Source organism: Pan paniscus, chromosome 14, assembly GCF_029289425.2.
Source record: "Pan paniscus chromosome 14, NHGRI_mPanPan1-v2.0_pri, whole genome shotgun sequence".
Classification (NCBI taxonomy): domain Eukaryota; kingdom Metazoa; phylum Chordata; class Mammalia; order Primates; family Hominidae; genus Pan; species Pan paniscus.
Genome location: NC_073263.2, coordinates 77,302,612 through 77,320,175, shown reverse-complemented (window position 1 = coordinate 77,320,175; position 17,564 = coordinate 77,302,612). Strand labels below are relative to the sequence as shown.

Below are 17,564 nucleotides of genomic sequence, written 5' to 3'. Positions count from 1 at the left end.
TCTATTTCCTGTCAACTTCATTTGCTCTTCCCTTTTCAATTTCTATGTAACAAAAGGTACCTAAGGGGAGACATTCCAAGTTTATCTGAACGAAACTGTCATGTATGATATAATCCTACTCAAATACTGAAACAATTATTTTTACCTCTACAAGTTAATTACAGTGTTGCTTTAGTAATTCTAACTCATTAACGTTCAAAAAAAAAGTTGCCCTAAGGCTGAAACTTGGCAAGTAAATGTTCATCTTAGATTTAAAAACAGGCAGGTTTTGGAACTCTAGGAAGTGTTCTTAAACTTGTGCCAACGTTATGACTAAGAGATTATGCTAGAAATAAAATAGCAGTTTCTTCATTTGCAGTGCCACGTCATGAGGGTATTGGAAACAACTACAATGTTGACCCCAAATTGTTAAGTTTTCTTTCTGGGTGACACTGACCTTTAATTGGGAATGGAAGAGATATAGGCAGACAAGGAGACTCAAGGAAATTTCCTAAGAATACATTATAAATAACTCTACCATAATGAACTTATTTATATGCCATTTACATGACGGGTTAAGGCATTCAGATATTTACTGTCAAGTATTTGTTATCTTGAAGACAGCAATGCACAATCTTCAGTTTATTCATATTGGATAACCTCAAACTATGTCAAATTACAAGTGGTGATCCATAGAAGTTCCAGTAAAACAGACATTACAAAAAAATTACTTAAATTAATATACAACCTTGAAAAATGTCATTTTTTTAGTGTGTTTTCGTGGGGTTTTTGTTCTTTTTTTAACTTGCGCACATGCAGGTATGTTATACAGGTAAATTCATGTCATGGGGGTTTGTTGTACAGATTATTTCATCACCCAGGTACTAAGCCTAGCACTCATTTGTTATTTTTCCTGATCTTCTCCCTCCTCCCATCCTCCACTCTCATGTAGGCCTCAGTGCCTGTTGTTCTCCTCTGTGTCCATGTGTTCTCATCATTTAGCTCCCACTTATATGTGAGAACATATGGTATTTGGTTTTCTTTTATTGCATTAGTTTGCTAAGGATAATGGCCTCCAGCTCCACTCATGTCCCTGCAAAGGACATGATCTCTTTCTTTTTTATGACTGCATAGTATTCTATGCTATATATGTACCATATTTTCTTTTTCCAGTCTACCATTGATGGTCATTTAGGTTGATTCCATGTCTTTGCTATTGTGAATTGTGCTGCAATGAACATAAACGTGCATGTGTCTTTATGATAGAATGATTTGGGTATATACCCAGTAATGGGATTTCTGAGTCAAATGGTAGATCTATTTTTAGCTCTTTGAGTAAACACTACACAGCTTCCCACACTGGTTGAACTAATTTACACTCCCACCAACAGTTCATTTTTCTCCACAACCTCACCAGCACCTGTTATTTTTTGACTTTTTAGTAATAGCCATTCTGACTGGTGTGCAATGATATCTCATTGTGGTTTTGATTTGCATTTCTCTAATGATTAGTGATGTCAAGCTTTTTTTTCATATGCCTATTGGCTGCATATATGTCTTCTTTTGAAAAGTGTCTGCCCATGTCCTTTGCCCACTTTTTTGTGGGGTTGTTTTTTCTTGTACATTTGTTTAAGTTGCTGTGGATGCTGAATATTAGATCTTTGTCAGATGCATAGTTTGCAAAAATTTTCTCCCATTCTGTAGGTTGTCTGTTTACTCTGTTCCTTTTGCTGTGCAGAAGTTCTTTAGGTTAATTACATCCCATTTGTCAATTTTTGCTTTTGTTGCGATTGCTTTTGGCATCTTTGTCATGAAGTTTTTGCTCATGCCTATGTCCAGAATGTTATTGCCTAGGTTGTCTTCCACAATTTTTATAGTTTGTGGTTTTACATTCAACTCTTTAATCCATCTTGAGTTAATTTTTGTATATGGTACAAGGAAAAGTTCCAGTTTCAATCTTCTGCATATGGCTAGCCAGTTATACCAGCACTATTTATTGAATAGGGAGTCCTTTCCTCATTGCTTGTTTTTGTCAGCTTTGTCAAAGATCAGATGGTTGTAAGTGTGCAGCCTTATTTCTGAGCCCTCTATTCTGTTCCATCGGTCTATGTGTCTGTTTTTGTACCATAACATGCTGTTTTGGCTACCGTAGCCCTGTAGTATAGTTTGAGGTCAGGTAGTATGATGCCTTCAGCTTTATTCTTCTTGCTTAGAATTACCCTGGCTATTGGGGCTTTTTTGGTTTCATATTAAAAAATTTTTTCCAGTTCTGTGAAGAATGTCATTGGTAGTTTGATAATAGCATTAAATCTGTAATTTGCTTTGGGCAGTATGGCTATATTAATGATTTTGATTCTTCTAATTCATGAACATGAAATGTTTTTCCATTTATTTGTGTCATCTCTGATTTCTCTGATTTATCTAAGCAGTGTTTGGTAGTTCTCGTTGTAGAGATCTTTCACGTCCCTGGTTAGCTGTATTCCTACGTATTTTATTCTTTTTGTGGCAACTGTGAATGGGACTGTGTTCCTAATTTGGCTCTAGGTAGGACTGTAGTTAACGTATAGGAATGCTAGATTTTTGTACATTGATTTTGTATCTTGAAACTTACCTGAAGTTGTTTAACAGCTTAAGGAGCTTTGGGGCCAAGACTATGCAGTTTTCTAGTTATAGAATCAAGTTGTCTGCAAACAGGAATAGTTTGACTTCCTCTCTTTCTATTTGGATGCCACTTATTTCTCTTGACTGATTGCTCTGGCCAGGACTTCCAGTACTATGTTGAGTAGGAGTAGTAAGAGAGGGTATCCTTGTCTTGTATCAATTTTCAAGGGCAATGCTTCCAGCTTTTGCCCATTCAGTATGATGTCATCTCTGGGTTTGTCAAAGATGGCTCTTATTATTTTGAGGTATATTCCTTCTCTACCTAGTTTATTGAGAGTTTTAACATGAAGCAGTGTTGAATTTTATCAAAAGGCTTTTCTGTATCTATTGAGATACTCATGTGGTTTCTGCCTTTAGTTCTGTTTATGTGATGAATTACATTTATTGATTTGCCTATGTTGAACCAACCTTGCATCCTAGCAATAAAGCCTGCTTGATCATGGTAGATAAGCTATTTGATGTGCTGCTGGATTCAGTTTGCCGGTGTTTTGTTGAGGATTTTTGCATCGATGTTCATCAAGGACAATGGCCAGAAGTTTCCTTTTGAAAACATCAGTGTAAACTGACCTTATTTTTAGTAAATGGCTAAGTTTTATGCTATAAATTCTTACACAAGTAGAATAATACATTGATAATGGTAATACTATAGTACTCTCCTATGTCTTTATTTAGAAGAAAAAAATACTCTGTTTTTGTTATTGGTGTTTTGTTTTTAAGGAAATTGATGAGATTGACAAACTAGTAAAATAAGAACGTTTAAATGTTAGTGTTTGAAGCATTATGTCACAAATTGTGACAGTGGCTCACCCTCCCTTTGAAATAAAAATATTTATTCAATGTAGTTTTAATAAAGAACCACAATTTAGCAGTTTTAATCAAATTTATTGATATCCTTTAACATTCACTGTCTCTATTAGGAAATGAAAGAAAAAGTTAAAAATCAAATATCTTTTAACTCAACGAAACACAAAGGTCTGATGCAACAGATATGAAATTGCTCCAATACACTGATAGGTGAAAAATAAATAAAAGTTAAAGACCATGATAATTTACAGAAATATACAGACTTCAATATTTATCTAATGTACCAAAAAACAAAAGCAGACTTGAGGCAGAAGTTGTGCCAGATCCTTGCTACAGGAGGGGACTTCAGTGTTGCCCCTCCACACCCTCCTTAAGTTGCAGAGGCTGTTTACATCCATCTGATGATGGAGGTCATGACAGCCAGAATCAGCCCAGTATCAATGCTGCTGTTAGTGACTAGGCATGTAATCAGGCAAGGATGAGGGAGTCACACAGAATTCACCCAGCAGAAACCTTTCTTAAATTTTCTAGGTAGATATTCTCCTCAAACAAATCTACAAAATCAGCAATAAAATTCCAGAAGAGAAAACAGACACTAATGATCTTACCTTTAAGTGGTTATTTTAAACTAGCTCTACAATACCACCTTCCCATCTCTTCCCATGTTGTTGCTTATATCAGTATTTTGCTTCTTTAATTTACGTTATTTATTGAAAGAGATGGAGTCTCACTCTGTCACCCGGGCTGGAGCGCAGTGATGCAATCATAGCTCATTGTAACCTCAAACTCTTGAGCTCAAGCAATCCTCCCGCCTTGACCTCCCAGAGGGCTGGGATTACAGGCGTGAGTGACCAAACCCAGCCCCAGTGTTTTGTATACTTCAATATCCAAACATACTCACAAATGTCTGTCTTGCTTATTACCACTAGAGAGATACTCCCTCTGAGACACACATGGGGCTTGACCCAGCACAGAGCAACCCTCTGTATCACCACTCTTTCAAGCAAGGCACATATTGTCTGCTTATTCCTGTAACTCATCCAAGCCACATTCTAATATTCCTTAAGTATTTTCTCTTCAACCATACAAAATTCATTCCGGCCTCCTACCCAGAAAAGTGCTACCCTTGAATGAAAACAGTAATTATATTTGTACTTTTTATGTTATTTCAACTTAGATGAGAAAGAAGAGAAAAGAGAAGTGGGCTTTTTCCCCAAAAGAGTACTCTGTCTTGAGGTCTTATCTGTTGGTTTCATTTTTGGAAAGGGCCCACAAGCTCCAGGGTCCCACAAACCTCCCCTCTCCTCCTGAAGAGAGAGTAAGTGGGGATAGGACAAACAGAGTCATGGCACAAGAATGATTTTTAGAAAAGTACAGGACAAAACTTGGGTAGAAATATTTAAATTATACAGCAGATTCCCAGGTGAATTTTCTATTGCTGCTGGAAAGGAACAACCTGATGTGTCAGCAGTGATCACCACATAGAGCAGGTCACACTATTTTGCCGTGGGAGAGTGAGGGGAAGTGTGTAGGAGAGTAAAGATGAAAGAGTCAGAAGTAATTTCACACAGGTACAAGAACATTAGCCAATAAAAACTTTCCAGAAAATAGCAGTAAGAAGGGATGCATAGACTTGCCTTTTATTTATTTCCCTTGCCATTATGAAGGCAAGGGAAACTGATACAACCAACATCTTAAGCTAGCTGGCATCACTGCCCATTTCCTGCTTTCTACAGCATTCCTGAATGAGGAGACAATCTTCCCAGCCTCTATGGTCATGCCTTACACATTCTACTCCTGAAAGTAATCTGAAAGATGCTCAATTCAGCACATATTTTTTACACAAATGTGAATATACTGAGGATTTTCCCACTGAGCCCACTGACACAGACATTCAGAGGAATTTGATTCAAACCAAATTTTCTAGAATATCTTTGCTTTTCAAAGGGAAATTAAAATGGAAAGCATAAGTAGGTAATCAAATCTACAGTCAGCCAGCCAAAGAGCCTGTGTAAAGGGCAGTGTTTAATTTCTTAATTCTTTAGCTCAGTAGTTCTCAATCAGGGACGATTTTATCCCATGGGAGTCACTGGCAATGTCAAGAGATATTTTTAACTGTCACAAATGGGGGAATGGCATCTAGTGAGTAGAGGCCAGGGATACTGCTCAAGATTCCACAATGCACACGACAGACCTCCACAACAAAGAATTATCTGGCCAAAGTGTCAACAGTGCCAAGGCTGAGAAACCTTGCTTTAGCTAAATGCAAATAAATCATGAGTGGTCCAGGCTGACTATAGGTTTTGGGGTTAATGACTTCCCTGATGTTTCTACACATTTTATATTTTGTGCACACTAACATATCAGATGGTAAACATTATTCTGGTTCAATAGCTCTTCTTACCATCAGGATATCTCACCTGTTTTTCAAGGTTTTGTTTTGAGATTGGGTTTTTTAAAAAAAATCCCAAATAAAGTTTTGGTTTTGAGTTTCAGTGATTTGAACATACCCACATTTAACAACAGCTATTTTTCTGGAAGACTGAAACTCTTGGGTTAGATTTTTTTTAAATCATGGCTTTGTGAAGAACAGAAAGAAGAGATAGAGAACATGTATTTCTTTATAAAGTTAAACTCAGCCAAGTGAGAAAAGCCCTATCTCTATAAGAAAAAAAAATCTGGGAAAACATGGTTACTGTCCTCCCAAAGAAAAAATAATTGCGTGAATGTTTCAAGCAAAGCATTCAATATATTTCCAAACCATCTAAACATCTCTCTCTGTATTGCCATTGCTCAAGGGATATCTTCTATGGTTTTCCCACAGGTCCATATGCAAAAGGTAAATCCATTGCCCTGACACCGAAGCTAAATACACATGGTAGCTGAGGTTACTTGGATGAAAAGCATAGCTATAGCAAAGGATGTAAGAAAGGAGTAATGGAAGATGGGGTGTGGAACACCGTAACAACTCAGCTTAAACCCTTACACAGAAATTTTTACTATATTTGAATTGCCTTGGTGTATCTACCTTACACAAACCTCCTTCACAGTACCCACGTCAACCTGAACTGAATGAGCCAAAAAAAAAAACAACACTCCTGACCACAGCTCATTTGGCCAAGACGACTGTCTTCTTATGGAACTCATCCACAGGCTGGCCAGTGACCTGGGATATCTGTAGCCTTCAAAGAAAAGGAATCCATTCAGATTCCTCTTTGGGAACCTCAACTAAGAGACACCAAAAAAATTCTGCTGGAAATGGGGAAAACTGGGTGAAGAGTACAGAGGACATTTTTGTACTTTTTTTTTTTTTTTTGGCAGCTTCCTGTGAATCTATATTTATTTCAAAGTAAAAAGTTTTTTTTAAAAAAAAAAAAAAGGTATTAACTAAAACATGTACCTATCTGTATTAATTTCCTAGAGCTATATTTGGTACTTTGTTCCTTTTGGTACAAAGTACCAAAAACCAGGTGGCTTAAGGCAACAAAGATTTTTTGTCTTACAATTCTGGATGCTACAAGTCCAAAATCAAGGTGTTAGCCAAGCCACACTCCCTATGAAATCTATGATTTGCCAGCAATCGCAGGTGTTCTCTGGCTTGTAGATGCATCACTCCAATCCTATCTTTATATGGCATTCTTCCTGTGTGTCTGTGTTTTCACAGGCCATCTTTTTAGAAGGACACCAGTCATATTAAGATTAGGGGCCCTCCTTACCCCAGTATGAGCTCATTATAACTAGTTATATCATCTCCAACAACTCTATTCCCAAATAAGGTCACACTCTAAGGTACTGGGGCTTAGGATTTCAATATATTTAATTTTGGGGTTGGGGGGAACAATTCAACCTATAGCACTATCCCATCAAAGACCCAATTCTAGAATCTATTATTTTTCACAATGGAAATCTTGTTCATTCATTTCTTTAAAAAACCTTTGATCTCCTATACGTATCAGTCACTATGCTAGATGCTGTGAACACAAAAATGGCTAGTATGACAAGTCTGGCTCAGATTATTCATTCTTCTTCTGGAAGTGTCAACTAAGGCTTCTAACATCCTCCTCCTCAAGGAATCCTTAGAGGTCAGTCTTCACAGTTCCCCTACAACTGCTCATGGACATGCAACAAATGTCACAGTCCACTGTAATGCTCTGTGGCACATTTATTACGTGGTGCTTTCTTGCTTGTTTGCTAATTTATTTGCCTTGTCGTCCCTCCTTCACTAGAATGTAAACTCTTTGAGATCATGGTTTGTGACTTCTTTGTTCCTCTGATACGCAGCTGTAAACTAGAAAAATCTTCAACCTAGTAGGCATTCAATTATTTATTTAAAAAACAAACATTCTTTGACTATCTGCATGTCAGACCATCTGTATATTATCCTTTTAGTCCTCATAACAACCCTTCCAGGCATCTGCTGGAGCCCTAATTCATACTTGGAATTAAGGCTTTGAAAAGTTTTAATATAACCATCCTGACAAACAGGCATCAGAAGGAGTCAAGTGAGGCATGATGACAACTTTAAACCAATTGGGCTTAGCCCAATTCTGCAGCTGTGGTCACTCTTATGCTCCTATAGCCAATCGAAAATGCTCAGTGTCCTGTATTCGAAAAATATTCCTATTTAATATACCGGAAATACAGTTCACTTTAATTTCTAAAGATAAAATCTAAACTAGATAGAATTTCTGAAGCTTGAAATAGAAATACTTGGAGAGATCTCTGAATTTAAAAATAAAATACATTTGTGCTTTCATATAATCATACGATCAGAAAATTGAATAAAACCTCCACTGGCCAACAACAACAAACCACTACAATTCGAGCATTCCAAATATGCAGGGTGTTTGAGATCAAAGTCTAATTTGCTTTAAAATGCATGTAATTGATCCAAGAAATGACAATTTTAAATTAAAGCAATAAGCTATTTAATTCAAGCCATTTGAAAAAATATTTTCAATACTATTGAAACTTACTATTAAAAGTATATTATATAATAATAAGTTATTTTATAAGTCATTTTTATATAAAGCTTATTTGTTTTATTAAACTGAATATTTCCTCCAAGAAAGCGCAGTGGCTCACGCTTGTAATTCCAGCACTTTGGGAGGCCGAGGCGGGCAAATCCCAAGGTCAGGAGATCAAGACTACCCGGGCCAACGTGGTGAAACCCTGTCTCTACTAAAAAAAATACAAAAAAAAAAAAAATTAGCTGCATGTGGTGCTGCGCGCCTGTAGTCCCAGCTACTCAGGAAGCTGAGGCAGGGGAATCGCTTCAACCCAGAAGGCGGAGTTTGCAGGGAGCCAAGATCACCCCACTGCTCTCCAGCCCAGCGACAGAGTAAGACTCCATCTTAAAAAAATTTTAAAAAAGACTTCAAAAACTAAATTTTTTTCATTTTATTCCTTAACTAACAAACCTCTTCTGACTCACTGTATTACTAGTAGAAAATTGTGTGTGTGTGTGTGTATACATATACACACAGAACCCACCAATCTTAGGTGTTCTCCTATTTTTGGAAAGGGCTCACAAGCTCCAGGGTCCTACAAACCTCCCCTCTCCTCCTGAAGAGGGGGTGAGTGGGGGTGGGACAAATAGAGTCACAGCATGAGAATGATTTTTAGAAAAGTACAGGATAAAACTTGGGTAGAAATATTTAAATTGTACAGCTCTATGTGTATGTATATACATACACACACACATACACACGTAATTTTTTTTTTTTTTTTTTTGAGACGGAGTCTCGCTCTGTCGCCCAGGCTGGAGTTCAGTGGCATGATCTTGGCTAACTGCAAGCTCCACCTCCTGGGTTCACACCATTCTCCTGCCTCAGCCTCCCCAGCAAGTGGGACTACAGGCACACGCAGCCATACCTGGCTAATTTTTGTATTTTTAGTAGAGACAGGGTTTCACCGTGTTAGCCAGGATGGTCGTGATCTCCTGACCTTGTGATCCGCCTGCCTTGGCCTTCCAAAGTGCTGGGATTAAAGGCGTGAGCCACCGCACCCGGCCTATATAATTTGAAACCACTAAAATTATTAGGTCAGCTGTCTATTAATGATAGATATAGAATGGAGGCAACTTGGTAGGAAGGAAGGAATTAATATTTGAGCCCAGCTGCTCTGGGAACTTTATGCATATTTTATTTTGAAATAAAATTATTAAAAATTTTTCATTCCTTCTCTCCTAGACAGATATTTTCTGAGAAACACTCTGCAACCAACACCCTTATCAAGAATTTAATGACATTTTCATAACTTGTGCAAATCCAGAAATTTTGGTATTGCTAACTTTAATTACCCATGCCTTTAACATCTGTAAACACATGAATGGTCAAACAGAAGCTTCCTGAATGCACTATAAACAGCATGAATAGTGTAAAAATAGTAAGGTTTCTGTTTACATTCTAATTATTAGCTATTTTAAACTTCAGAGTTTTCTGAAGTTGACTTAACAGACTCCTATCATTGCGTTGATTTTTAAGGATTTCTAACATTTTAAAAATTATCCATCATTTGTATTTGATTGTAAATTATTTCCGCAGACAACGCCCCACATTATTATTGTCCTCTGAAATGTCTTACCCCGTCCGAGTAGCTACCTTGGGACAGTGTGGGGTATATTTTATACACAAAATCCTGATATGAAAGCTAGAAAGAACCTACAGAACCATCACATTCATTTTATGGGTAATATTATTGTGGCAAAGAGAAAGACAGAGACTTGTGCAACCTCACACAGGACTTTGGTGGGAAACCTATTACATAAAGTAACAGAGTTAGCAGGCCTTGACTATTTTGGAAATGCACTTAGGATCTGTGTGCTGGCTGAGGGTAATGCACAAGCATCATGTGGCAGAAACATAACAACTGGTGCACATCTCGCAATCTGGGCCACCATTGTGGTAGCCAGCAAACAGCGCACACAGGGCTGAGCTTCAGAAGGTGACCCTGAACAAATGCAATTTGTGGAAGAAATAAGCCAAGAAAGGAAATATATGAAGTTTGAGGGCACAAACATCAAAACAAACAAGCAATTAAAAATTAAAATAAGGGAGGAGCCAAGATGGCCGAATAGGAACAGCTCCAGTCTACAGCTCCCAGCATGAGCGACGCAGAAGACGGGTGATGTCTGCATTTCCATCTGCGGTACCGTGTTCATCTCACTAGGGAGTGCCAGACAGTGGGCGCAGGACAGTGGGTGCAGTGCACCATGCATGAGCCAAAGCAGGGCGAGGCATTGCCTCACTCGGGAAGCGCAAGGGGTCAGGGAGTTCCCTTTCCTAGTCAAAGAAAGGGGTGACAGATGGTACCTGGAAAATCGGGTCACTCCCACTTCAATACTGCGCTTTTCTGACGGGCTTAAAAAATACCGCACCAGGAGATTATATCCCACACCTGGCTCGGAGGGTCCTACGCCCACGGAGTCTCGCTGATTGCTAGCACAGCAGTCTGAGGTCAAACTGCAAGGCAGCAGCGAGGCTGAGGGAGGGGCGCCTGCCATTGCCCAGGCTTGCTTAGGTAAACAAAGCAGTTGGGAAGCTCAAACTGGGTGGAACCCACCACAGCTCAAGAAGGCCTGCCTGCCTCTGTAGGCTCCACCTCTGGGGGCAGAACACAGACAAACAAAAAGACAGCAGTAACCTCTGCAAACTTAAATGTCCCTGTCTGACAGCTTTGAAGAGAGCAGTGGTTCTCCCAGCACGCAGCTGGAGATCTGAGAACGGGCAGACTGCCTCAAGTGGGTCCCTCACCCCTGACCCCTGACCCCTGAGTAGCCTAACTGGGAGGCACCCCCCAGTAGGGGCAGACTGACACCTCACATGGCCGGGAACTCCTCTGAGACAAAACTTCCAGAGGAACGATCAGACAGCAGCATTCGCGGTTCACGAAAATCTGCTGTTCTGCAGACACCGCTGCTGATACCCAGGCAAACAGGGTCTGGAGTGGACCTCTAGCAAACTCCAACAGACCTGCAGCTGAGGGTCCTGTCTGTTAGAAGGAAAACTAACAAACAGAAAGGACATCCACACCAAAAACCCATCTGTACATCACCATCATCAAAGACCAAAAGCCGACAAAACCACAAAGATGGGGAAAAAACAGCAGAAAAACTGGAAACTCTAAAAAGCAGAGTGCCTCTCCTCCTCCAAAGAAACGCAGTTCCTCACCAGCAATGGAACAAAGCTGGACAGAGAATGACTTTGACGAGTTGAGAGAAGAAGGCTTCAGACAATCAAACTACTCCGAGCTACAGGAGGAAATTCAAACCAAGGCAAAGAAGCTGAAAACTTTGAAAAAAATTTAGACGAATGTATAACTAGAATAACCAATACAGAGAAGAGCTTAAAGGAGCTGATGGAGCTAAAAGCCAAGGCTCGAGAACTACGTGACGAACGCAGAAGCCTCAGGAGCTGATGCGATCAACTGGAAGAAAGGGTATCAGTGATGGAAGATGAAATGAATGAAATGAAGCAAGAAGGGAAGTTTAGAGAAAAAAGAATAAAAACAAACAAACAAAGCGTCCAAAAAATATGGGACTACGTGAAAAGACCAAATCTACATCTCATTGGTGTACCTGAAAGTGACAGGGAGAATGGAACCAAGTTGGAAAACACTCTGCAGGATATTATCCAGGAGAACTTCCCCAATCTAGAAAGGCAGGCCAACATTCAGATTCAGGAAATACAGAGAACACCACAAAGATACTCCTTGAGAAGAGCAACTCCAAGACACATAATTGTCAGATTCACCAAAGTTGAAATGAAGGAAAAAATGTTAAGGGCAGCCAGAGAGAAAGGATGGGTTACCCACAAGGGAAGCCCATCAGACCAACAGCGGATCTGTCAGCAGAAACTCTACAAGCCAGAAGAGAGTGGGGGCCAATATTCAACACTCTTAAAGAAAAGAATTTTCAACCCAGAATTTCATATCCAGCCAAACTAAGCTTCATAAGTGAAGGAGAAATAAAATACTTTACAGACAAGCAAATGCTGAGAGATTTTCTCACCACCAGTCCTGCCCTAAAAGAGCTCCTGAAGGAAGCGCTAAACATGGAAAGGAACAACCGATACCAGCCGCTGCAAAATCATGCCAAAATGTAAAGACCATCGAGACTAGGAAGAAACTACATCAACTAACGAGCAAAATAACCAGCTAACATCATAATGACAGGTTCAAATTCACACATAACAAGATTAACTTTAAATGTAAATGGACTAAATGCTCCAATTAAAAGACACAGACTGGCAAATTGGATAAAGAGTCAAGACCCATCAGTGTGCTGTATTCAGGAAACCCATCTCACATAGGCTCAAAATAAAAGGATGGAGGAAGATCTACCAAGCAAATGGAAAACAAAAAAAGGCAGGGATTGCAATCTCAGTCTCTGATGAAACAGACTTTAAACCAACAAAGATCAAAAGAGACAAAGAAGGCCATTACATAATGGTAAAGGGATCAATTCAAAAAGAAGAGCTAACTATCCTAAATATATATGCACCCAATACAGGAGCACCCAGATTCATAAAGCAAGTCCTGAGTGACCAACAAAGAGACTTAGACTCCCACACAATAGTAATGGGAGACTTTAACACCCCACTGTCAACATTAGACAGATCAACGAGACAGAAAGTCAAGAAGGATACCCAGGAATTGAACTCGGCTCTGCACCAAAAGGACCTAATAGACATCTACAGAACTCTCCACCCCAAATCAACAGAATATACATTTTTTTCAGCACCACACCACACCTATTCCAAAATTGACCACATAGTTGGAAGTAAAGCTCTCCTCAGCAAATGTAAAAGAACAGAAATTATAACAAACTGTCTCTCAGACCACAGGGCAATCAAACTAGAACTGAGGATTAAGAAACTCACTCAAAACCGCTCAACTACATGGAAACTGAACAACCTGCTCCTGAATGACTACTGGGTACATAACGAAATGAAGGCAGAAATAAAGATGTTCTTTGAAACCAACGAGAACAAAGACACAACATACCAGAATCTCTGGGACACATTCAAAGCAGTGTGTAGAGGGAAATTTATAGCACTAAATGCCCACAAGAGAAAGCAGGAAAGATCCAAAATTGACACCCTAACATCACAATGAAAAGAACTAGAAAAGCAAGAGCAAACACATTCAAAAGCTAGCCGAAGGCAAGGAATAACTAAAATTAGAGCAGAACTGAAGGAAATAGAGACACAAAAAACCTTTCAAAAAATTAATGAATCCAGGAGCTGGTTTTTTGAAAGGATCAACAAAACTGATAGACCGCTAGCAAGACTAATAAAGAAAAAAAGAGAGAAGAATCAAATAGACGCAACAAAAAATGATAAAGGGGATATCACCACTGATCCCACAGAAATACAAACTACCATCAGAGAATACTACAAAACCCTCTATGCAAATAAACTAGAAAATCTAGAAGAAATGGATAAATTCCTCGACACATACACTCTCCCAAGACTAAACCAGGAAGAAGTTGAATCTCTGAACAGACCAATGACAGGATCTGAAATTGTGGAAATAATTCATAGCTTACCAACCAAAAACAGTCCAGGACCAGATGGATTCACAGCCAAATACTACCAGAGGTACAAGGAGGAACTGGTACCATTCCTTCTGAAACTATTCCAATCAATAGAAAAAGAGGGAATCCTCCCTAACTCATTTTATGAGGCCAGCACCATCCTGATACCAAAGCCGGGCAGAGACACAACAAAAAAAGAGAATTTTAGACCAATATCCTTGATGAACATTGATGCAAAAATCCTCAATAAAATACTGGCAAAACGAATCCAGCAGCACATCAAAAAGCTTATCCACCATGATCAAGTGGGCTTCATCCCTGGGATGCAAGGCTGGGTCAATATATGCAAATCAATCAATGTAATCCAGCATATAAACAGAACCAAAGACAAAAACCACATGATTATCTCAATAGATGCAGAAAAAGCCTTTGACAAAATTCAACAATGCTTCATGCTAAAAACTCTCAATAAATTAGGTATTGATGGGACGTATCTGAAAATAATAAGAGCTATAAGAGCTATCTATGACAAACCCACAGCCAATATCATAATGAATGGGCAAAAACTGGAAGCATTCCCTTTGAAAACTGGCACAAGACAGGGATGCCCTCTCTCACCACTCCTATTCAACATAGTGTTGGAAGTTCTGGCCAGGGCAATTAGGCAGGAGAAGGAAATAAATGGTATTCAATTAGGAAAAGAGGAAGTCAAATTGTCCCTGTTTGCAGATGACATGATTGTATATTTAGAAAACCCCATCATCTCAGCCCCAAATCTCCTTAAGCTGATAAGCAACTTCAGCAAAGTCTCAGGATACAAAATCAATGTGCAAAAATCACAAGCATTCTTATACACCAATAACAGACAAACAGAGAGCCAAATCATGAGTGAACTCCCATTCACAATTGCTTCAAAGAGAATAAAATACCTAGGAATCCAACTTACAAGGGATGTGAAGGACCTCTTCAAGGAGAACTACAAACCACTGCTCAGTGAAATAAAAGAGGATACAAACAAATGGAAGAACATTCCATGCTCATGGATAGGAAGAATCAATATTGTGAAAATGGCCATACTGCCCAAGGTAATTTATAGATTCAATGCCATCCCCATCAAGCTACCAATGACTTTCTTCGCAGAATTGGAAAAAACTACTTTAAAGTTCATATGGAACCAAAAAAGGGCCCGCATCACCAAGTCAATCCTAAGCCAAAAGAACAAAGCTGGAGGCATCACGCTAACTGACCTCAAACTATACTACAAGGCTATAGTAACCAAAACAGCATGGTACTGGTACCAAAACAGAGATATAGACCAATGGAACAGAACAGAGCCCTCAGAAATAATGCTGCATATCTACAACTATCTGAGCTTTGACAAACCTGACAAAAACAAGAAATGGGGAAAGGATTCCCTATTTAATAAATGGTGCTGGGAAAACTGGCTAGCCATATGTAGAAAGCTGAAACTGGATCCCTTCCTTACACCTTATACAAAAATTAATTCAAGATGGATTAAAGACTTAAACGTTAGACCTAAAACCATAAAAACCCTAGAAGAAAACCTAGGCATTACCATTCAGGACATAGGCATGGGCAAGGACTTCATGTCTAAAACACCAAAAACAATGGCAACAAAAGCCAAAATTGACAAATGGGATCTAATTAAACTAAAGAGCTTCTGCACAGCAAAAGAAACTACCATTAGAGTGAACAGGCAACCTACAAAATGGGAGAAAATTTTCACAACCTACTCATCTGACAAAGGGCTAATATCCAGAATCTACAATGAACTCAAACAAATTTATAAGAAAAAAACAAACAACCCCATCAAAAAGTGGGCGAAGGACATGGACAGACACTTCTCAAAAGAAGACATTTATGCAGCCAAAAAACACATGAAAAAATGCTCATCATCACTGGCCATCACAGAAATGCAAATCAAAACCACAGTGAGATACCACCTCACACCAGTTAGAATGGCAATCATTAAAAAGTCAGGAAAAAACAGGTGCTGGAGAGGATGTGGAGAAATAGGAACACTTTTACACTGTTGGTGGGACTGTAAACTAGTTCATCCATTGTGGAAGTCAGTGTGGCGATTCCTCAGGGATCTAGAACTAGAAATACCATTTGACCCAGCAATCCCATTACTGGGTATATACCCAAAGGATTATAAATCATGCTGCTGTAAAGACACATGCACATGTATGTTTATTGCAGCACTATTCAAAATAGCAAAGACTTGGAACCAAGCCAAATGTCCAACAATGATAGACTGGATTAAGAAAATGTGGCACATATACACCACAGAATACTATGCAGCCATAAAAAATGATGCGTTCATGTCCTTTGTAGGGACATGGATGAAACTGGAAATCATCATTCTCAGTAAACTATCGCAAGGACAAAAAACCAAACACCGCATGTTCTCACTCATAGGTGGGAATTGAACAATGAAAACACATGGACACAGGAAGGGGAACATCACACTCTGGGGACTGTTGTGGGGTTGGGGGATGGGGGAGGGATAGCATTAGGAGATATACCTAATGCTAAATGACGGGTTAATGGGTGCAGCACACCAGCATGGCACATGTATACATATGTAACTAACCTGCACGTTGTGCACATGTACCCTAAAACTTAAAGTATAATAATAATAAAAAAAGAGAAAAAAGCAAAGTATAGGCAATACATATGCTACCATTTATCTAAAATTATATATACATAAGTACATATTATATGTTTATTTGTAAATTAAATTTTTCTGAAATGATACAGGAGAAAATAGGAAACATGGATCTGAGGTAGAAGGTATTTGTACTTTGTATATATTTTGATGTTGAAATTTTCTACTATATACATGCATTTTTCATTTTTAAAATTAGCAATTTAGTTTAGAAATTAGTAACCACTAAAACACAAGTATGTCATCTATATCATTTGTGCCATTTAAATATACATCTAGTTTTTCTTATTAAATAAATAAATAAATAAAAGCCTCCAGGCAAAAGGGAAACAGAGAAAGGAACTGCAGATAAAAGGAGGACATCACCAAACACACTTTGCTTCAGCAAAAAAACCATAACCTAATTTCAGTGGTAATTGCAGATACAAAAATCTGCCTATGCCCACCTCTTTACATTTCAAAGACAAATAAATTTAGTTGTGAAGATAATTTACTACTTACCAATCCTGCTATTGGTGTAGACAGTCTATTGATCTTCTTAATGACGCCAGGTTTAAGCTTATTAATCAAACTGAAAGTAAATAAATAACAGATGCAATTACAAGATGCCAATATCAGGTTTTTTGTTAGCATTCTCAAAAATCACATATATCACTATTCCCTCCCCTCAATGTGTTATACAGAGAGCCAACAGCCCATCAAAAAGCAAATAACCAAGATATCAAGTCTAGAGACAAAGAAGAGCACCACACACAACGGTGAGTTGTTCTCCATAGTCTATATCCTTTATGTGTAGACACAGACCCACTTCTATATCCAAAGCCATCCTTCAAAGAGTTAGTTTCACATTAAAGAAAAGTAATATTTCGTTCTGCTTCAACTGCCAGTTTA

At 38.7% G+C, this 17,564-nt stretch overlaps 1 protein-coding gene across 19 annotated transcripts in view; it reads right to left on the bottom strand.

Moving 5' to 3' along the window:
- LMO7 (LIM domain 7) overlaps window positions 1-17,564 on the bottom strand; it is a 244,027-nt gene that overhangs the window by 115,509 nt on the left and 110,954 nt on the right. For 18 of the 19 annotated variants that reach the window (XM_063595793.1, XM_024925260.5, XM_063595797.1 and 15 more), the window contains one exon: window positions 17,175-17,244. The exons of the other annotated variant lie outside the window; for it this stretch is intronic. In XM_063595793.1, coding sequence (XP_063451863.1) covers window positions 17,175-17,244 — 70 coding nt within the window. The remainder of the gene's footprint in view (window positions 1-17,174; window positions 17,245-17,564) is intronic. 19 annotated transcript variants of the gene reach the window in all.